Source organism: Taudactylus pleione, unplaced genomic scaffold (genome assembly GCF_031769625.1).
Source record: "Taudactylus pleione unplaced genomic scaffold, aTauple2 ptg000536l, whole genome shotgun sequence".
Lineage (NCBI taxonomy): Eukaryota > Metazoa > Chordata > Amphibia > Anura > Myobatrachidae > Taudactylus > Taudactylus pleione.
In genome coordinates, this window is record NW_028284938.1 from 2603229 (window position 1) to 2626307 (window position 23079).

The following is a 23079-nucleotide window of genomic DNA, read 5'->3' on the forward strand; positions in this document are numbered from 1 at the left end:
CTAGATATGCCTCTCAGTTGATGCATCTTTTGTCTGTCCTGAAGAGCTAGTGTACACAAATATGCTGACAATGGAAGCATCAGCACGCATCTTTACTATTTAAAATAACAGTGAAATCAGTTTTAAAAAAAAATGTGCCACCCCCCCTAATCCCCAAATGAATATCCAGCACTTGTGCTATAGTCTGGGATAGGATGGGGGGGGCACTGAGTGTGGGGTGTTCAGCATTAAGATTTTGTATCCTGAGCTTGACACACTATAACCCACAGAATAAAACTGAACATATAAATTAAAATGAATTTAATATCTTGTGATCCGTGTGAGTATATATTTAAATATGTTCATACTGCAAAGTTATTCTCCCATATGTAGAGTGGTGGTGTGCGGGGTCAGTTTACAGGGCAAGTCTGCGTATAGAAAAATATCTTTCAATAGTGCATTTGCGCTCCGTCATTCCTACAGATTCCCACTGTGAACAGTATATTATCACACTGTATGTTGTCATCACATCCACAGCCCTCAATAATACGCTATATGGCTTAGTTATAATGGATGGCTTTAAGTATAAGTTCCTGCCGCTGCTCTGTTATTTTAAATGCTGCAATGTGTCTCCTGCTCAATTATATCTAGGTTTGCATTCATAATGAGATACCCTCACCGTTTAATATTTGGTGATCCTTGTGAACATATATTTAAACATGTTAATACTGCATAGTTAATCTCCCATATATAGAGTTATGGTATGCAGTACACCAACAACAAGATCAATTTACAGGGCAGGTCAATATCTTTCAATTGTGTATCTACGCTCCGTTACTCCTACAGACTTCCACTGTGAACAGTATATTATCACACTCTGTGTTATTACATCCACACACCTCTCTAAAATAATCACAGAATTCGTAGTGCGAGATTCATCCTTAGGATTCGAGGTGTGTTCAGGGCCGGTGCAAGGTTTCTTGATACTCTAGGCATTTCTTCAACCTTGCGCCCTCCCTCGCCCCTCTAGGATAGCTACACAAGCCCTTATGCAGTGCCCCCAGTAGTGGTCCCCCTATGCAGTGCCCCTTATATAGTGCCCCAGGTAGTGGTCCCACCAGTGCAGTGCCTCCAGTAGTAGTCCCCCCAGCAGTGCCCCCAGTGGTAGTCCCCCCCCCAGCAGTGCCCCTAGTAGTAGTGCCCCCCCAGCAGTGATCCCAGGGCCAGACAGAGACTCACGTAAAAAAAAACCCCTCCACTTACTTTAATCCCCGCTCCGGCGTTCGCTCCTCTGTCCCCCCGGGCCGGCCCGCTCTGCATGATGGAAGAGACGACATGACGTATCTCCCATCACCCACTGCGGGAGCTGGAAAATGGAGCTCATAAGTGAGCTCCATCCTGGCTCCGGCAGTGGGCGCAGCAGTCAATGAGAGAGTGTCTGACTCTCTTCGGCTGCTAAAACAAACACACAGCCGCCGGCGTCGGCGGCTGTGTGTTTGTTACTAGTAGTGCAGTGCGGGCTGCACTTATGTGCGGTACGCACTACACATTATTCCAAAGGCACCCTGCAGTGGCCGGCGTTCTTAGGCAGCTGCCTTAAGCTGGCCACACACTAGACCAGTGATTCCCAACCTCGGTCCTCAAGGCACACTAACAGTCCTGGTTTTAGTGATATCCATGCTTAAGCACAGATGGTTAAATCAAAATAACTAAGGTATTCATTAAGTCACCTGTGCTCAACTATGGCTATCCTTAAAACCTGGACTGTTAGTGTGCCTTGAGGACCGTGGTTGGGAAAGCCTGCACTAGACCAACTTTCGTCCAACCAGCCAACTAGTTGGCTGGTTGGAATGAAAATCTGGTAAGGAATGGGAGTAAATGATGATCAGCAATTTGCTCCTAAATGCCAGAAAACAGATGAAAATGGTCGTCAGACAAGTTTGTTAAATGTTTGATCAAAACAATTTGTTCTAACAACAGTTTTAAGTCCATTTTCCAGTGTTTGGGAGCAAATTGCTAATTGTCATTTGCTTTCATACCTTACCAGATTTTCATTCCAACCAATCAACTAGTTGGATGGTTGGATGTAAGTTGGTCTAGTGTGTGGCCAGCTTAAGTTTGCCTAGTGGTAGTGCCGGCCCTGAGTGTGTTAATGCGGACACCTGGATGTTAAATATGCTTGCAGTATGGATTACATTTTAAACATGCACAAAAAAGTTCCTATAGCGGAGGTTTTATTAGCCACAAATGTATAATCAAATCTCCACAGTTTAATAAAACATTTCACAGTTGTAATATTGTAACAATATTGTACACATATTGTTTTTGGGGATTTAACATTTAGCCCATTGCATTACAGCTTGTTCAATCAGCGCTGCAGGAAGACAGAGATTAGAGCTACTGTATTTCTGCCTGTGAGAGAGTGTAAGACAGTGCTCTACCAAACAGTATCTCTTCTAACCCACATATGGATATTACATACAATTTCCGTCTCCCTTTATTTCATTCTTAGAACTGGTCTCATGAAAGCATGGGTATTACATAATACAGCATAAACAGACATTTGTTAAAGATTCCATGCAGCTAACACCTAACGTACGTTTCACATCTGAGCTTTCTCAAAGGCAAGCAAGCCATTTCAAGACACTTTAAAAAATCTTCATATACGCCTCTAACATCACCTACAATCTTAAAAGCTCCTGTCCCACTCATATAGCACGCCCATATACCTGCCCCACATCATTTAACCCAGTTAACTGCACTTTGCCCTTTTTCACCCCAAAAATGATTTAAGTATTGGCCAAATTAAGCTAAAATATTATTTTTGCCTAATTAGTCATTAAGGAGGGTGTCCCAGTGGTTCTAAACCAAGTCCCGGTATTTTTACCTTGAAAAATAGTTTTCCCCCAACATGTCATCTGTTCAGGAGGTAGTGAAAACTTAGTAAAAAAAACTATGTCAAAATTCACACCCGCTAGTAGGATAGCACAGTAAGTATGAATTTGCATGGTAAGTCATTATTCGTGAAAAAGTGGCTTATCGCGGATAACTGAATTCCCCCCTAAATATTTATTGTCCATTTTCAAGTGAATGCTTTAGCCACTTAACTGGCACATATTTTTTCCAAAAACTGCTCAGAAATTGTTTTGGTTTTTTTTAATGATTGAATAAGGTCAAGGACATGGGCCCTCATTCAGAGCCGGACGCTCTGAGCACAGCGCTCGCTCTGTATGAGGGCCGTCCTCCATAAAAATGGAGCGTCCTCCTGGACGCTCGTATAGCTGTGGGTCACCACCCACAGCACATACGAGCGTGCAGGATGATGGTCGCGATGGTCTTGACCATCGCGACCATCGCCAGTGCGACCAGAAGCCTGTGGTCGGGGTTTTCGACCACAAGCCCTGGAGTGATTTTGGCTCTATCAGAGCCAAAATCACTCCCACTGACATCACTAGTGATGTCAGTGGGGCCGGCTTCTGACGGTAGGCGTTCCCTTGGGAACGCCTCCGTCTGGCAGGCACGCCCCCGTCACGCCCACCAAAGGGGGCGTGCTGTCAATCAACATCGACAGCACGCCCCACACAACGAGCGAAGGAAAGTCCTTCGCTCGTCGCGTCTGGCGCATGCGCACGGCGGAGCTCCCTCCGTCGTGCGCATGCGCAGTGCACACCATCGACCCACTTGCGAGCGGACAGCCGCTTGCGAGTGGGTCTGAATGAGGCCCATGGTTTTAAAACTTATCCAACACAATTTTATGAAAAAAAATAAATATATATATATTTTTTTTAAACACTGTATACTGTGAAAAATAGCAATTTTTTAGGTATACGGTAGTGATGGCCATTGACAGCTGTACCATCGATGGCAGATGGGTTCAACCATCGCTAGAAACCATAAATTATTTGAGACCGCAGCTGTCGATGTTTCCTTAACATCGATTGGGGCTCCAATCAATGCAATGTCAAAATCAACTTGTCATAGACCCCGTATCGAGTCTTGATCGATACAGGATCGCCATAATAAAAATAAAATTACCTATAATGTCAATGTTAAAAATTTATTAAAAAAGAGAATACAAAATTGTATATACACACACACACACACATATATATATATATATATATATATATATATACACACACACTAAACAGGACTCCTCATAGTAGAAGAAGGCGGCTCTCATCATACACACATACAAAGTGCAGAGGGACCAACTGCGATTACGCACGACATCGGCCGATTGTTGCGTACTGCGCATGCAAATGAATCACAGTGCGCGTGCCCAATCCAGCCACTGCGATCGGGACTGGAACCACAGTGACTATGCAGACCCATCGCAAAGTGATTGACAGGAAGTGAAAGATGGGAGAATGGGATGGCGCTGTCTCAAGCAGCTAGTTCAAAAAGAGTATGTCAGGCTCCAAATAAGGATAATGTGATAAAAAAGGGAGTATGAACAGCGCTATGTTATAATACTGGTGTTAAGGTGGATATAGTATAATCAATTGAACTATAATGGTTGATATTGATCTGATTGACAGGAAGTGCCGTTTGGGGGTGGTTGTGGAAACGTTGGCGTGCAGCTTGATGACTCATAAGCTTGCGATGAAGTTAGCAATTCCTGAGTAAAGTCAGAGCTTGTGCAAGTGTGCGTGAGGCTGCGATGGTACTCTATTGTACCGATGGTTTTGCAGTCTTGCTAAACATTACGGAAGGTTGTAAGGTAAAGTGGGCGTCCTTATGTTTATGCTGCGATGGCATAGCGATCATAATGGATTAGTATACTTTCGCAGTTGAACTGCGTGCGTAATTATTACATCTGGTGTTGTCCTTTTAGTCCCGCAGTGGATGCCCTCCAGCTGGACAGTCTTCTGCGGCCTCATATACTGACTGACCACTGCCCCCCCCACCACACTCCCCTCTCTCTCAGTGATCCCCTGCCCCCCTCACATTCCCATCTCTCTAATACCCCTATCAGATTGCAATCCCGGGTCGCACCCGGGATTTTGTACATGGGTTCTTCCCGGGTGCGACCCCTTTCAGACTGACAGTCCGACCCGGTAATAAGCCACAAACGTCACGTGCCGAGCCGGCGCTTCCTATGTTGTGAACTGGACCCGGGTGGCAATCGACCCCTGGTAACCTGTTCACACTGCACTGCAAGCCGGTTGAACTCGTGTTCAATCCTGATCATTACCCAGGTTGAAATGCCGGGTTGCTCGAAACGGGTTATTTCAACTAGGTCTTTCCACACTGCACAATAACCCGGGTGCTGCGTGTTCATTTGCAGTAACTCGGGTTATGGCTGGCAGTGTGAAAGGGGTATTAGCGATACCCCTCACATTCACCTCTTACTCAACGATCCCCCCATTCCACTCTTAGTATGTTCCCCCACATTCCCCTCTCAGTGGTAACATTGTATCCTATGACATCCGCTGTGCAACCTGCGCATCTCATTCTGTTGTGGTACAAGTCCAAGCATGATCTCCAGAGGTCCTGATTTAACAGGTTGATCGAGCATGCAGCGACCTCTAGTTCCACATGGCTGATTACAGGTGCACTGAGGAATTAGTATAGTGGGAGTCCTCACCAGTGACGAGAGTGGCCTCTCACTGCCCCGTGTTGGAGAAACTGTCCTACCTGCAGGAAGGCCTGGCCGCAGGGCTCAGGAGCAGAGGCTGTCTGGGGAGGCACAACAGTGCAGGCTCAGGGATGTTTCAGGCACTCTGCATGGTGTGCTGGCCGCAGAAAAGAGTAGTCCTGGACCATATCTGGACCTTATCTGAGCCAGAGAACCAGAGATTCAGCAGCCCTTCCGGGCTACGGTGCACTGGCCAACGGCCCTGACAGCCCATGCTTTGAGCCATCCTTACACACACACACACACATTACCTCTCAAAAGAAAGTTTTTCCCTAGTTGATTCTTTTTTAGTAGTATTATATAGGGTAGGACTTGAAAATATTTCCAAGTCATAGTTTTGCTAGTATATATGCCAATTATTTGTATGATGATCTTATACAGATGTGTCCTTGCTCATCTAGCCTCCATACGCCATGCAGGGCGACATGCTGGCATGAGTGAGCCATCAGGTCCCGTGCAATTCTGCTTACGTAGGGCATCTTTTATTGCAGAAAATAAGACGCGCCAGGAGATTGTGCCGATTAATTTGACATGCGACACTTGTGTGCGACTGAGACTGTAAACAGAATTTGGGGGGAGATGTATAGGAGGGGGCGGCTATTATGCAGTAAATTCCTGGACCTGCTTCCCTTTTTTATTGCAAGGAAGCAGGTGCAGTAACAGTCTGCATGTATGAACAGTTCTGACCGGTGGTTGCAGTACAGCTACCCATGCGCTGGTCAAACCCCCCTCCCAGCAGAACCTGCACCGCTAAAATAAATTAAAAAAAACATTATTTTTGTTTGGCTGCACAATCCCTGGCTGTCAGTACAGGCAGGGACAGCGCTGTGCATGTGGCGACAACAGCTGCAGCTGTCAAAATCTATAGCTGCAGCTGAACGGTCAGAAGATAGCAGAGATAATGACAGAGGAGCCCCTATCATTCTGCTCGATCTCCTGCATTACTACATGCAGGGAAGTGGTAATTGCAGCACTTTACATGCTCAGTTACTGTTTTCTCCCCTATCGCTCCTTTATATATCTCCCCCTTGGTAAGGAAAAAACTGTGGCCGCTGCATCACAGTACTTTGTATGCTGATTGAGAAACTTAGTCGCACACAGATATAGAAGTGTCACATATCAAATTAATCTGCAGTCTCCTGGTGCCTCCTAGTAAAAGCAAATTGTGACTTAGACGCATTTTCGGTAATAAAAGATGCAAAAAAGACGGCGCTAGCAGAGTCTCAGGGGACCAGGGGCACCGAGAGAGGCTGTTTGGTGCGAATGCAGCAAAGACAAGTGAGGACACATCTGTATGTTCTTAATTGAATACAGCTGCTTTTATCATATGATGAACATAAAATTGTCCCTGAGCTTGTTAGAAAGTCATGCTTTAGCTTCACAGAATTTATATTAAAGCTAACTTATGTTATTATTATTATTTATTGGCACCGCAAGTGTTCTGTAACACCGTACATAGGGAAACGACCAAACAAGTTCAATATGTTTAACTATGGGCACATTGTATAATTACGTAAAGAAAACAAGAGAGAGGGCGCTGCTCACAGCAACTAACACTGTAGAGGGGATATGGGTGGACACAAGAGAAAGAAGAGCGCAGAATTGGGGAGAGCAGAGGGTGTAGTAGGCTGAATGAAAAGGAGTCTAGCTAAAGTATAACGGAGCTGGAAAGGATATTCAGTAGGTTTAGAGCAGCATGGAAGAAATCCTTATGGCAAAAGTGGGAAGAGGTCATTTAGAAGAAGGAGATATGGCAGTCATTAGAAGAGCAACGTGGGCAGGAGTTAGTGTGTGTACAAATGAAGCTGTCATCTCATTACTTGTATTCTATTCCCTTCCTTTTTCTTACTCCTCAAGCACCGGATGGTCCTGTTACTGTTATGATTTGTATTCTCCTTTCCCTCCCCCCTCTCTCCGTGTGATTATGCCTCACCTATGTTACTCATTCATATGCTTTTATTGTATATGCTCATCGTATGATTCTATATTGTACTTCCCTAATTTGCAAAGCACTATGTACATTTGTCTTCAGTGTTGCAAAGACCATATTTTATTCTGTATACTGTTTTTCCCATTCTATTTTGTACCCACAAAACTTCTCAATAAACAGAAATTAAAAAAAAAATAATAATGTTGTAGAGAAGACTGGTAGAAGACTTTGATGGTGAGTGAGAGGAGTGTGTTCATCGACTGGCAGAGGGGGCACAGCAAAGGTTAAGCAGCGGGAGAGGGAAATTAGGCAGAAGTGAGAAGGATTAATCTATTCTAGATTGTATGGCACTTAAATCAATCGATGTACATTCCAGGGTCTGTGACTCCATATTCTTATTACAGCCGAGGCCGTCTGGGATGGGAAGGCAGAGCACCCTCCTTTGAGATGAGACAGAGGGGGCAAAATTCTGCAGATTTAATGATGCCACTTAAGCCCCATACACACTGGACAATGTGTGTACGGAGCGATGTCGATGCGGCGGGCCCATCATATACACTTGCCAATGTCGGCAACAATGAAAGACGGGGGGAGGGAGGAGGGGTAGCGGGGCCATGCTGCATTTTGGTAGCATGGCATCGCTAACGATATCCCCAGATTGGACTGCATGTACAGACAACTGGGGATATCGTTAACGACCCGCGGGAGTGCTCATCGTTTGTCCATAGGTGCATACACACTGGACGTTTTGAACGATATATATCGTTTCAAGATATCATTATCGTTCAAATAAATCATCTAGTGTGTACGGGGCTTTAGACAGCAGACTTGGGGAACAAAGGAGAGGGAAGTGTTTAGCTGGGGAAAGACAATTAAATATTTTGACAGTTTAAATATACAAAACAGTGAAGTAATAGTATTGATTTGTAAACTTTGTAAATAAGCAATTGCACATGCTTACCAATGTGATAAAGCCCAATCCAATCAGTGGGGTCAACTTCTTCTTTTATATCCCAGAAGATAATAAGTTCCTGAGAGTGCCCAAGTATGTACTCATACATGCTGGCTGTCAGGCTTGAACGACTGTCAGAGGTCACCAAGTCAGTATCACTGTTGGCCCGTTGAAAGTTCAAATTCTCTGTCATTGTGTTTTGAGATGCAAAACTTTGGAGATTCTCCGGACTTAGCATATAATGTAGCTGAGGGTTTCGTCGTCGTACAAAAAGTAGATGTTCACGAGTAGAATTGGCCATGATGTACAGCTAGCCATCAGAGACCTGCAAATACACCCCAAATATCATAAGTTTATTTATCATTGGAATGTAATTATAGTGACTGTGTGTTATCATGGTCAACTAAACATTTTAATGGACATGTGAACTGTATTTACAAAAAATTAACATTTATTATGGTGCATACACACGGTCAAATTTCTTGGTCGATTTAAACGTACCGATATAGTTTGATAGTTTATATCAACCTTTTTTTGCCCCCTCAAACGACCAAACGATGCGTGGGCATGGATGATCGATATCGACCATCGCCCGTGCATGCAGGTCAACCTGGTCGATATCAACCAGCCCAGCCTGGTTAGCCTGGTTACCAGGTTAGCCTGGTTACTATAGGGACCCTCGATCGTTGATCGTTTATAGTAATTGGGGGAATGGAGCATGTGCTGGATGTTCGATAACGATCATCCAGCACATGTTGGTCGATCAGACAATGATATCTGATCGTTGTCTGATCTGACAGTGTGTACGGTCCATTAGTCTTATGAATTTGCTTATGTGTCTGATACATAAAGACAAAGATAAAAGATACAGAATCAGAGCAAGCTATTTCCATTAATATAGCTCTTTATTCATGTACAGTATAAACAGCACAGCTTTACCCATAATGAGTAAGACAACATTGTAACTCATAATCAATAGACCAGGACACTTAAATTTATTATGCATCTTTATATATTATTTATATTTCAGTGGCATAAATTGATGCCCTAGACTATACACATAGGGTATATATACTAAGTACATGTTATATAGAATTTGTATTTTTCTTTCTGTGTTAGAGGTGATTAAAGCACCCAGTATTGTTTTAGTACTAATATATATGTTACTTTGAGCATTACATCATCATGATTTTGTATGACTTAGGCTGTGTACACACAGCCCGACATCTGCAGCGACGGGACCCAGCGGGGCAGCCGGCATTGGCAAGTGCATACACACTAAGAGCTATTTCACACATGCCGGTTTTGACTTGGCTTTTTGCCGCCCGGTATTTAACCGGCTGTGAAATATAGTACTGCAGGGAAAGAACAGGCTCCTTTCACACGGCACGGTCACGGCACGGTCGCCGTGATATAGCCGGAAAAAACTACTATGCAGGACGGTGCCGTGCCGTGGCCGCGCCGTCCCTGCACGCCAGTAGTGTGAAGGAAACAATGTTTCCTTTCACACACACTGGCTTCTGCCGGCCGGGCATGTGCAGCAGCAGCTGCTTATGAAAGGCACGCCCGGTTCTTACCTGGCCAACAAGAACTGGCATGTGTGAAATAGCTCTTACTGATGCAGGTATTTTGGGAACCACTGGTCTAATATGTACCCCCCCTTTAGGGGTGCCTAACCCTAACCCCCCCCTAGTGCCTAACCACATCCTCCCCCCGTAAGTGCCTAAATCTAACCCCCCCTCCCCGAACCCTCTTGGGGGGGTCCCTAACCTCCATCCCCTAGTGCGTAAACCTAACCCCCCCTTTTCCTAGCCTAACCCTAACCCTCCCCGGTGGGGTGTCTAACCCCAAGTCCCCCCAGGGGGTCCTTAAACCTAACCTCCCCATCCCCGGCTACATCGCTACTTACCTGCGGTGCTGGATGATCAGTCCGGCGTCCTCTTGGGGTCCCGGCGTCGGGACCCCGAGAGGACACCTATGTTAAATCCCCTGAAAGGATTGCAGTGTCAGAATTGAGACCGGCGCTTAACTACATCCCGTACCCAGCACATGCTTGCCTACTTTTGAAAAAGCATTTCAGTGAGATTGCAAAAGCAACACCTATGGCGGTAAAGTGGATGTGTACTGTTACATCTGAAAGGCGCATCATAAAACTGACTTGTATCCAAATAAAAACACACTAATACTTTTCAGAAAATGCATGTAGCCACAAGGATCATTCTGCCTTATAACCAATGCAGGGAAATTATACTAATGATCCCACTGAATGCACAGTATATATATGTTGTTGTTTTTATATATATATATATATATATATATATATATACACATACAGTGGCGTAACTAGGGTATTTGGAGCCCAGGGCAAATTTGAAAAGGGAGCCCCCCCCCCCCCCCATGTGCGCGCGTGGCAAAAAAATGGGCGTGGTCAATAAAAAATGGGGCGTGCCAACATGACAAACCCCTTTATTTTCAAACTGAACATTCCTATCCATATGCACCTTAACCCCAGTAGTACCCCTTATACAGTACCCCCAGTATGCAGTTGTGGTCCCTCTCATGCAGGCCCATAGTAGTGCCCCTTATACAGTATCCCCAGTACTGGTCCCTCTTATACAGCCCCCAATTAGTTCCCCTTACTCAGTACCCCCAGTAGTGGCCCCCCCAAATGCAGTGCCCCACGTAGTGTTCCCCCTTATGCAGTGCCCCCAGTAGCAGTCCCCACAATGCAGTGCGCCCAGTAGCGGTATCCCCTTATGCAGTGCCCTTTTATATAGTGCCCCCAGCAGTAGTCCCCCCCATGCAGTTTTCCCAGTAGTGGTCCCCTTATGCAGGCACCCTGTAGTGATCCCCCCTATCTAGTGCCCCCTGTAGTGGTCCCCGCAGTGCCCCTAGCAGTAAGCCCCTTATATAGTGCCCCCAGCAGTAGTGTCCCCCCCTCCCATGCAGTGCCCCAGTAGTGGTCCCCCTGATGCAGGCTCCCAGTAGTGACCCCCCCCCTATCCAGTGGTCCCTGTAGTGGCCCTTCCTATTATTGCCCCCAGTAGTGGTCCCCCGAGTGCAGTGCCTCTAGTAATACTAGGCCCCTTTTAGAATGGCCCCAGTGGTAGTCCCCCCCCCAAGTAGTAGTCCCCAGTAGAGTAGCCCCCCCCCAGTATAGGTCCTCCCAATGGCACCCCCAGTAGAGGTCCCCCCCAGTAGTAGCCAACCCCTCCCCCATTGAGCAGATAGGTTTTTAAATAAATAAATATATATAAAAATATACTTACCTGATTCCACTCTGCTCCTGCTCCTGTCCGCGACGCCGCTCCCGACCGCCAGTCCGCCCGGGCTGGCGCGCTCAGCATTATGGGACTGACGTCATGACGTCAGTCCCATTACCCACTGCAGGAGCCGGACGGAAGTCCGGCTCTTGCAGTGGGTGCTGCAGCAGTCAATGAGAGTCTATCTGACTCTCATTGGCTGCTGTTTAACACATGCATCGCCGCCAGCGCTGGCGGCGATGCGTGTGTTATGCACAGCCTGAGCCCGCCTCCTGGTGCTATTGGGCAAGCGCTCAGGGGGAGGGAACGGGCTCAGGCATGCAGCACAGGACCGGCGCTGGAAGCCTAGCGCCGGTCCTGTGCAAATGTGTAGCGTTGACCGCACTCATTGCGGTCGGCGCTACACTGGCTATCTAGGGCGGGCGGGCCGGTACCGTGGCCGGCGGCGCCCCCCCGCGCCGCCGGTCCAACGGCGCCCAGGGCACGAACCCCGCTCGCCCTGCCCTAATTACGTCACTGTATATTATATATATATATATATATATATATATATATATATAACAGCTTCATAATGGTGATAAGGTGCAATCAGGGAGATTGCTAGACTCTTTTTTTTTTTTAAATTGCACTAGCACTTTGATTCTCCTTGCTGCTATAGTATCTTACGTTCATTACCAACCAATTGTTTATCATTATTTATGGTTGTATACACAAGTTATTTATTGTGTTCTTTAGAAAATATTTTTTCAATTGCACTAGCACTTTGATTTTCCTTGCTGCTAAAGTGGATTCTACTAATGATCAATTAATTATAAATGTTCATTTTGAACACACACAAATATTGACTGAGGTCTCTTGAAATATTTCAATGGTACTGGCACTTTGATTTTCCTTGCTACTAGTGAGTATATATATACATATTCTTCTGCTTGACCATATGCTTCATTTATTTATTAATTAACCATTAATTCAATGTCGTTATATTTATTTAATGACTAGGAGATACTTCCCTAAGGGACACATATGTGCGTATGTGTCTTCCTTTTTTGGTTGTACCAGGCACTTTGATATCTCCTATTGCTGACTATATATATAACATACAGTCACATTAACATTTTTTGTTCTAGTTTGGATTATCAACATGATGTATATGAGGTTGATTTTTTAAATTTTTTAAATAAAAGTAAATTTTTATTATTGTGATACAGTGTGCCCCAAACAAAGGAGTTACCTTTTTCTTTTCTTCTTGTGAGATTGCTAGACTCTTCAGGGAGACTGAGATTGCTACTATGTCAGGGAGTCTCCCTGACAATGAGGGAGAATTGGCAAGTATGAGCCAGCATAAGTCATTCTGCACACACACATATCTACTTATTTCTATAGGCTTTTCTAGTGTAACTTTTAGCTTTATACATGCTGCATTGTATTCTAGTGTTATCACAGCGCTGAATCTGCTACTTTGCCACTTTCACTGATATAGTGTAACTTGTTGTTCAGACACCAGCTGACAGCCAGAGTGTTAGACAGTGACAGTGATTACCTAGGCAATGGACCGGCGCACAGCGCTGAAGTCATCCCAGGAGCGACTCCAGGCGGACAGACGTGCTGCTCAGAGCGCCAGATGAAATGTATCTGTAGGGGATAAAGGCAAGCGCTCTTTGTTTGTATAGTTACATGCTGTAAATCCTGAAGACAGTGATCTGCGCAGCCCCGAAAAGTCGATATGCATAAATACAGAAAAAAAAACATTTTTAAGAAGCTCCTGGAATGCCATGCCGATTTGTACTAGTTTACTACCATTGTGGACTTAAATATAATTTACTGAACTCAATATGAATAGCATTCCAGCCACTGGTATTAAATAGCTGGAATTGTATTGCTTTTATTTAACAGAGTGTGGAACTTACTTATCATCAGTAACAAAGTACTGCAATTCCCCATAAATTGGGTCTGATGTAGAATGATGCAAGTATAACATTTAAGTGCAAAATGCGCTTTCATACTTTTTGCAACATAGCTTACAAAAATGTACGTTTTAAGATACCACTGACCCAGCACAAAATGTGTATTTAGTTCAGATGCAATTTATATCTCCAATTTAAATGTAAACTGTCTCCAACTATACATCAGGCGCCTTGGGCCAAATGTAATAGTGTGAGAGTTTAGAAACTGTGAGAGTTCAGCAGTAAACTCGGCCAATGTAATAGAGTCTGAGAACATGGAAACTCGTCTGTTTTTAGACTAAAAAAAAAAACTCACGATTTAAACTCACATCCAGTTGTTTTGCCCTTTTGAAGGTAAAACTCGATCAATGTGAGAGATTACTGCTAAACTCTCACATTTTCTAAACTCTCACCCTATTACATTTGGCCCATTATCCCACACACCAGAACTACATTCAGGAAGTGTGCAAAATCATACAGTATAATACAGTGGCTAGAAAAAGTATGTCTAAAATAGTAAAACAGAACGGAATTTATAAATTTTAAAAAAGTTACTGTATATGCTGTTTTATGTTTTATAAATATACATACCTGCCTACCCTGCTGATTCGGCTGCCACTCCCGGCCGCAGGAAAAGCAGACAAGCCTCCCGGCAGCCACCACCCATGGTTATAAGAGAATCCCCGCAGCAAGGGGGGCCGGTGACACGATTCATTTTGGCCCCGCTCCCTGCTTCACAATGCCGGTAATCTGTGCATTGTGTAGCAGGGACGGAGCCAAAATGAAGTGATCACGTGGCCACGCCCCCGCTCCACGAAAAAATGCCGGCCACACCCCCTTGATTTGCCGATCTGGCTTCTCCCTCCCGGGAAAGGCAGTCAGAAAGTCGGCAACCCTGTGTTTATATGTAAGTGGCATGATGCGCTATCTGAATGTCAATTTCTTATTCTGAGCATACACTGCCACATTAAATGCCTGTCAGACCAAAAGACATTTTTGCTGACAGCCCGACACCCAGCAGACATCACGGGCATACACTGCAAGATGCTGTATCTCACTATATTGTCCCCGTTATCCACACTCTTCCCCAGGGGAGGAGACATTTCCCGTCCCTTCCCTGTGAAGAAACAGGGGAAATGTCGGTCGGCCACAACTGGGCATAAACTGCTTGATGCAGCCAACTTTCACTTTGAAAATATTGTATCGATCGGGCAAGCTGGATGACCCGGAAAGTCTGACTGATTGATATTTTCAGACTGGTCGCCCGCATACACTGTGCAATTATTGGGTGGATCGGCTAGAAAATTGTATAGTGTCTGCCCAGCCCCCAGAAAAGGCAACTATATATTAGTGCTTCAACTATATGCCAAGGAGGAGTACTATTTCTTGTCCATACTACATGATTGTATAATTACATACTTAAAAGTAATAAATAAGTTTTGAGTACCGGGGACTCACTATTCCAAAATGGGTGGGTCCCCAGGGGTTGTGCTCCGCTGCAGCCAATCCCTGGCTGTCAAATATGGGATGTATTCTGGCCAGGCTGCAGACTATAAAAAAATGGAGGTGGAGCCAGGACAGAGACCACTTAAGGTGCATATACACGTAACGATTTTGTAACCGATTATCTGTCAGACGTGTAATGAATGATTTTTACAACGATGAACAAAAAATGTTCCTTCCCTTAATGAAAATCTTTATGTTGGTCAGTCTGAAATGAACTACAAACTACAAACGGGATCGCGCTTGAACGATTTTCGTTCATTGTTATAACTCAGGAACTGAACGATTTTTTGAACGATTGAACGATAACGACGTCGTTATAGTTAAATCGTTCAAAAAATCGATACGTGTGTATGTACCTTCAGGCGCCTCTTTTGGCATGCAGCAGCACTACAGGGATATGATGTGGCTCCCTGACCCGGTGTGAAAAACGGCCCTGCACCCACTATCGCACACAGGAGGGAGTTTGTTCATATCTAGAACCCCCATCTGTCAGACTGATCCCGCCCCCTACACTGGCCGTAGTGAAGGTAGAGTCAATATGGAAAGCCCACTGCCATATCCCCATGATTTGCAGCATTACGGTGCAAGGGGGCCTAATGATGCGAGGTGCCTGTCCCCATTAGCAACCTGCAGCTGCTGCATCGAAAGTATGTGTACTGTTGTAGTGTGTGTATTCATGTATGTACAGTATGTATGTATGTGTGTGTGTGTTAGTTTGTACAGGTTGAGTCTCTCATATCCAAATATTTCAAAATACGGAATATTCCGAAATACAGAATGTTTTTGGCATGACTGAGATAGTGAAACCTTTGCATTTTGATGGTTCAATGTACACAAACTTTCTTTAAGGTACAAAATGATTGAAAATATTTTATATAATTACCTGCAGGCTGTGTGTATAAAGTGTATATGAAACATAAATGCTTTCTGTGTTTAGATTTGGGTTCCCTTCCTAAGATATTTCATTATGGTATGCAAATATTCCAAAATACGGAATATTCCGATATCCAAAATGCCCCTGGTCCAAAGCATTTGGTATATGGGAGACTCAACCTGTATATATATGTATGTATGTGTTAGTGTGTATAGATATGTTTGTGTTTATATGTGAATGTGTTATTGCATATAATATGTTAGTGTGTGTATACTGTATATGTGTTAGTGCAGAGGTTCTCAAAGGCGGTCCTCGAGGCTCTCCAACAGTTCAAGTTTTAGAGATATCCATGGTTGAGCACAGGTGACTTAATTAGTACTTCCGTCAATTTGAGTTAACTACCTGTGCTCAACCATAGATATCTCTAAAACCTGAACTGTTGGGGAGCCTTGAGGACAGTGTTTGGGAACCTCTGTGTTAATGTGTATATACACATGTATTTATGTGTTCTGTACAGTATATACACAATACAAAAGTTTTAGGCAGGTGTAGAAAAATGCTGCAAAGTATGAATGCTTTCAAAGTATGAATAGCATATTTTTAGCAATTAAACTGCAAAGTGAATGAACAGAAGAGAAATCTAAATCAAATTAATTTTTGGTGTGCCTTCAAAATATCATAAATTCTTCTAGGTACACTTGCACTTATATTATAGTCGGGTGTATGATTAACCAATCGTAACAAACAGGTGATTATGATCATCATTTTCATATGTAGGTTGAAACGCAGTCATTAACTAAAACAGAAACAGCTGTGTAGGAGGCTTAAAGCTGGATGAGAAACAGCCAAACTCTGCTACAAAGGTGAGGTAGGCGAAGTCCGTTTCATGTCACAGATCATACACCATGGCAAGACTGAGCACAGCAACAAGGCACAAGGTAGTTATACTTCAACAGCAAGGTCTCTCCCAGGCAAAGATTTCAAAGCAGACTGGGGTTTCAAGATGTGCTATTCAAGCTCTTTTGAAGAAGCACACAGAAATGGGCTAGGTTGAGGCAATGGTCAGCCAAGGAAACTTAGGGCCTGATTCAGACCCACTCGCGAGCGGCTGTCCGACCACAGGCTTCTGGTCGCAGTGGCGATGGTCAAGACCATCGCGACCATCATCCTGCACGCTCGTATGAGCTGTGGGTGGTGACCCACAGCTATACGAGCGTCCAGGAGGACGCTCCATTTTTATGGAGGACGGCCCTCATTCAGAGCGAGCGCTCTGCTCAGAGCGTCCGGCTCTGAATGAGGGCCTTAGTGCATCAGATGAAAGATACATCATGCTTACTTTCCTTCGAAATCGTGAAGATGTCCAGCAGTGCCATCAGCTAAGAACTGGCGGAAACCAGTGGGACCCAGGTACACCCATCTACTGTTTGAGAAGTCTGGCCAGAAGCGGTCTTCATGTAAGACATGTGGCCAAAAAGCAATACCTTCGACATGGAAACAAGGCCAAGCGACCCAACTATGCACGAAAACATAGGAACTGGGGTGCAGAAAAATGGCAGCAGGTGCTCTGGACTGATGAGTCAAAATTTAAATATTTGGCTGTAACAGAAGGCAGTTTGTTTGCCGAAGGGCTGGAGAGCGGTACAATGACATGAGTGTCTGCCGGCAACAGTGAAGCATGGTGGAGGTTCCTTGCAAGTTTGGGGCTGCATTTCAGCAAATGGAGTTGGGGATTTGGTCAGGATTAATGATGTCCTCAATGTTGAGAAATACAAGCAGGTACTTATCAAACATGCAATACCATCAGGGAGGCATATGATTGGCTCCAAATTTATTATGCAGCAGGACAACAACCCCAAACAAACAGCCAATGTCATTAATGTTATCTTCAGCATAAAGAAGAACAAGGAGTCCTGGAAGTGATGATATGGCCCCCACAGAGCCCTGATCTCAACATCATCAAGTGTGTCTGGGATTACATGAAGAGACAGGAGGATTTGAGCAAGCCTACATCCACAGAAGATCTGTGGTTAGTTCTCCAAGATGTTTGGAACAACTTCCCTGCTGAGTTCCTTCAAAAACTGTGTGCAAGTGTACCTAGAAGAATTGATGCTGTTTTGAAGGCAAAGGGTGGTCACACCAAATATTGATTTGATTTAGATTTCTCTTCTGTTCATTCACTTTGAATTTAGTTAATTGCTAAAAAGAAATTATTAACACTTCTATTTTTGAAAGCATTCAAATGGTGCATACACAAGGTCAGATTTGTTGTCAGATATGAATGATAACTATTTTAAAAATCGTTCATATGGTATGAGACACGTGTTAGTGAACAAGACCCCCCCGATTTCCCTTAATGCTATATAATTTGGATACGGGAGTTGGTGTTGCAGACCCGGGCTCGCACTGTTTTGTTTTATCTTATTTTATTATATTTTATTTCATCTGTTTACCATTGTATAAAACGTTGGTAATTGACTGCGTCTGAATACCGGACAATGGTTATTCCTCTGTAAAACATTTTATTTACAAATGTATGTGCTTATGTTTAACTTTCTGTCATATGTTTATTTTGCTTCAATAAAAAACACTTTGTTGAAAAAAAATCGTTCATATATGAAAAAAAATCTGACATGTGGGCCTGCATCAATGAACGATGCGCGTTCCCACATGTCAGATAACGATATCTGACGTAGTCTGTGTTTGCAGTCAGATTTTGACGATTTCATTAATTTTAATACTGTCTGAAATCGTTCATTTGACAGATCTGACCGTGTGTATGCACCATTACTTTGCAGCATTTTTTCCACACTTGTCTAAAACTTTTGCACAGTACTGTGTTAGTGTGTGCATACTGTTTATGTGTTAGTGTGTATATATGGGTATGTATGTGTTAGTATGTGTATACTGTAAATATGTGTGTATATATGTGTATGTAGGTGTTAATGATGGGCCAGCTGCTACTACTATTACTTTGAGCTGCTATCTATCATTATCCCCTCCCTACCACCTGTACTGCATGCCCCTAACCACCTCCTTGTTGCCCCCAGTAATGCGCCAGCTGCTATCTACCCATGCTTCCTCCGTACCCCCAGTACTGCCTGCCCCTAACCAACTTCTTGCCCCCAGTACTGCCCCAGCTGCTATCTAAGCTTAACCCCTCCCTATTCCCAGTACTGCCTGTCCCTAGCCCCCTCCTTGCCCCCCAGCATTGTCGCAACTGCTGTCTGCCCTTACCCCTCTCTCCCTCCAACTCTAAAGGTGCATATCCACTACACAAGTGTAGAATGACTGTACGATTACAACTTTGTAATCGTTCAATAGTTCATCATCCTGTGCAGTGGATAATGTGCCCACACTGAACGATATGTCGTTCAGTGCAGACACCCTCCCTCACCCCCGAACATGCACAACCTGTCGATATCGGATGTTCAGGCGATGATAGATACCGGCAACGACCAGCGGGAGCGTGCATCGCTGATCGTTACCGGCATAGTCACTGCACGATTAATAAACGATTGTAAGATAATGATGTTGTAATTGTTCAATTTCATCATGTAGTGGATATGTACCTTAACTTCTCCCTGCACAACCTCAGTCTACGTCAACTGCTGCTTGCCCTTAACCCCCTCTACCCCCAACATGTTACCTGCCCCCAGTACTGTCCCAGCTGCTGCCTGCCTTCACCTCCCATAATATGTGATGGGACCCAGAAACAGTGGAAAATGACCCCAATTTTTTTAAGTGAGGGATCCCTGGAACCCACAATTTTTTTTCGCTCAGCGCAATGACTGACTGCTGACAATTATTATAGTGTGCATTTCATGCTGTCCATTTACTGTGAGCAGCAGCTGCAGGGGCTCCAAATGTCTGCAGGTAATATGGAGAACTAAGAGAAAAAGACGCTGAACAAAATGTAGCACATGCCACCCACATGTTTTAGTGACTTGGAGAAGCATGCAATGCCTACATTTATTATCTTAAAATCCAGGTTAGAAAATGAATAAGCTGTCTGTTTAATGCAAGCTCACCATTTCCATTTACAGCACCTGAACCTTACACATCTGAGATTCATGGCTACTTAAGAGCCCCACCTATTGACCACAGTGAGCTAAAGCATTAAATAAATGTAAATGTATTATTGAAGGAGATATATTGTAAATGAAGATGGCTCCTCCCACCAATCAGGTATTAGTGATTATGGGTATAAAGGGAGGTTAGAGACAGGTTACCCCCATTGCCTTGATAAAGACCGTACAGGTAGAAAATTACTAAAGTGAGAATTTTTAGAAGCGGAGATGTTGCCCATAGCAACCAATCAGATTCTACTAAACATTTAACTTGCACCTTCTAGAAGATAATAGCTAGAATCTGATTGGTTGCTATGGGCAACATCTCCACTTCTAAAAACTCTCACTTTAGTAAATGTACCCCTAACTAGGCTGCTCATGGCAAGGAGACATGAATTATCGTAGTTAAAATGGGGCATGATAGTGGGTGCTCGATGGATAAGACAGTCAACTTTCCAAAGATGTGCGGACATTCAACATTCTTCAATCTATGGTGTCATGTGTCTTCCCGGGAATACCTCACGCAAGGCATTACCACCCACCATGGACAGCGCAGTGGCCGACCATGTGTGCTTAATGATCATAACCAGCAGTGTCTGGCCAGAATTGTCCGTGGTAACAGACAAGCGACACTGGCTGAAATCACATCCACATTCAACGCAGGAGGTACCAGATGCATATCCAGCAGGTCAGTGCAGCATTCTTTAGCTTCCATGTGATATGGGAGCAGAACACCCACCATAGTGCTCCTGTTAACACTACGATACAGGACACAGCGCCTCACCTGGGCTTGTGACGTCGCTCACTGGACCCTGGAGGACTGAGTAATGGCTCCACTTGTTTCAGGATTATGGTAGGGTTTGGGTATGGAACAGACCTTATGAGGCCATGGATCCCAGTTGTCAAAAAGGCACCCACCTTGCAGGATGGTGGTGGTTCGATAATAGTGTGGAGTGTGTTCATGTGGCATGGGTTGGGTCCGCTGGTCTGCTTGAACATGTTATTGACCTGTAACTGCTGCATTGCTTCACTTTATGACCAGTTGCAGCCCTTCATGGACTTCATGTAACCCCTCAACAAAGGAATTTTCAAGAAGGATAATGCACCATATCATCTGTCTCAAGTTATCTATAATTATTTCTGGGGAGTTCCGACAAATGGTGTGGCCACCACTTTCACCTAACATGAACCCAAGCATTTATGGGATGTGATGCACCACCCAAGATCCTTCACCTACAGATGTGTCCTAACACATCTTTGCTGCAGTCGCACTAAAAAGCCCATCTCGACGCACCAGGCCCAGTGAGACTCTGCTAACACCAGGTGTCTTTTTTGCTGAAATCCAGTCGCATATCCACTAAACTATATCCTCACTGAGCAATAACGTTTAGTGCGTCCCTGGCAGTTCTGTACTCTTGGTCATTGAGCACACAAACTGAACGATATCGTTCAGTGACGTCACCCTCCCTCATTCCCGAACCTCTGCAACCTGACGATATCATCAGGTTGGGCTGCAGGTTCAGGCGATGAGCGACGTGGTCAACGACCAGCAGGAGCGCGAATCGCTGGTCCTTGACAGCATATCCACTGGACGATATAGTAAACGACTGAACGATATCGTTATCATTCACTCGTTCAAAATATAATCTAGTGGATACGCGGCTTAAGTAGCAATGCGATGTGACTAGGAACGACCAGCAGACTGATGAATTTGACTATCCAATTAGCCCCGAAGCCAGCACTTATCAGGTATTTTATTTCACCTGCCTCAGGCAGGCAAAACCACATCCCCGATAAATAAGCATTATTACCCCGTTCACTGCCACGAAAAACACATAAGTCCGCAGCTTTTTACAGATCCTGTCTTTTCGTGCGATATGGGTAATTTGCTGGGGTGTAGTAGGTATTACCACTGGCCCGACAGCGGCAGCCCAACAAGGGTGAAGATCCCGATCATCCCTAAGGTAAGTATCGTTAACCTAATTTCCCCCCCTAACCCTAAACCTCCCTTAGGGGTGCCTAACCCTAACCTCCCCCCCAAGTGCCTAACCCTAACCCCCCCTCTAAGTGCCTAACCCTAACCCGTCCTTCCCCACAGGGTTGTCAGGAACTCATAATTGCACATAGGTGGATGAGTGTTAGAATCTCATGATTGTACATTCACAGCAGAGTGTCAGAAACTATTGTTGCACACTGGTAGCAGAGTGTCAGAAATATGGTACTGTACAAAAGTTAACAGATAACCAAGAATACACAGTTTGAATTTTCCTCTTAAAATGATGTTCTACTAGTGTTCCACTCTGCCATTCTCTACATTGATTAACATTGTAGACTATTAATATGTTAACTTCTTACAATATAAAAAAAATACTACTAATTACATAAACAGCCATTTACAATACTGTAACATCTGAAATCTCTTCACTTGTCTCAAAATAATCCCCAACTGGACCCCTCCTATCCACCCGTCCCTCTCATCCACACTTGTTCACTGCTCTCATTCTAGGTGACATTACTTTTCTTGAGTTGTAGTCAATCTGTGGATTTCTTTCCCTCGAACAACAAAAATCCATGGCCCAGCCTGAATGTACTATTATATAATAGAGCTGCCTGTTAACTTTTGGCCATAAGTGCAAACAGTTCTTACCACCATAATAACATTTGGACAGGTAGTGTCACTGGTGATTAATGCAATGTCTGCAGTGACAAAGGGTAAAACTACCTTTAAGAACATGTTTCCACAGTCAATGAATGTATAACTTGCTACTTGGTGTACAGAAGGTGGCAACGCACCATATTATATCAAACATTGTGCAAAACTGCCAAATAATTAGCTGCAGATTTCTGTATAAATTTATGGCAAGCACATGAAAATTATTTAAACTACAGGACAAATCATATTTTGAACTTGGCTCCCATTTGAA

The 23079-nt window shown here is 44.2% G+C and overlaps 1 protein-coding gene across 2 annotated transcripts in view; it reads right to left on the reverse strand.

Moving 5' to 3' along the window:
- HECW2 (HECT, C2 and WW domain containing E3 ubiquitin protein ligase 2) overlaps window positions 1-23079 on the reverse strand; it is a 455376-nt gene that overhangs the window by 279602 nt on the left and 152695 nt on the right. For both annotated transcript variants that reach the window (XM_088451025.1, XM_088451024.1), the window contains exon 4: window positions 8512-8827. In XM_088451025.1, the coding sequence (XP_088307151.1) occupies window positions 8512-8803 (292 nt within the window). In that variant the 5' untranslated portion in view covers window positions 8804-8827. The remainder of the gene's footprint in view (window positions 1-8511; window positions 8828-23079) is intronic.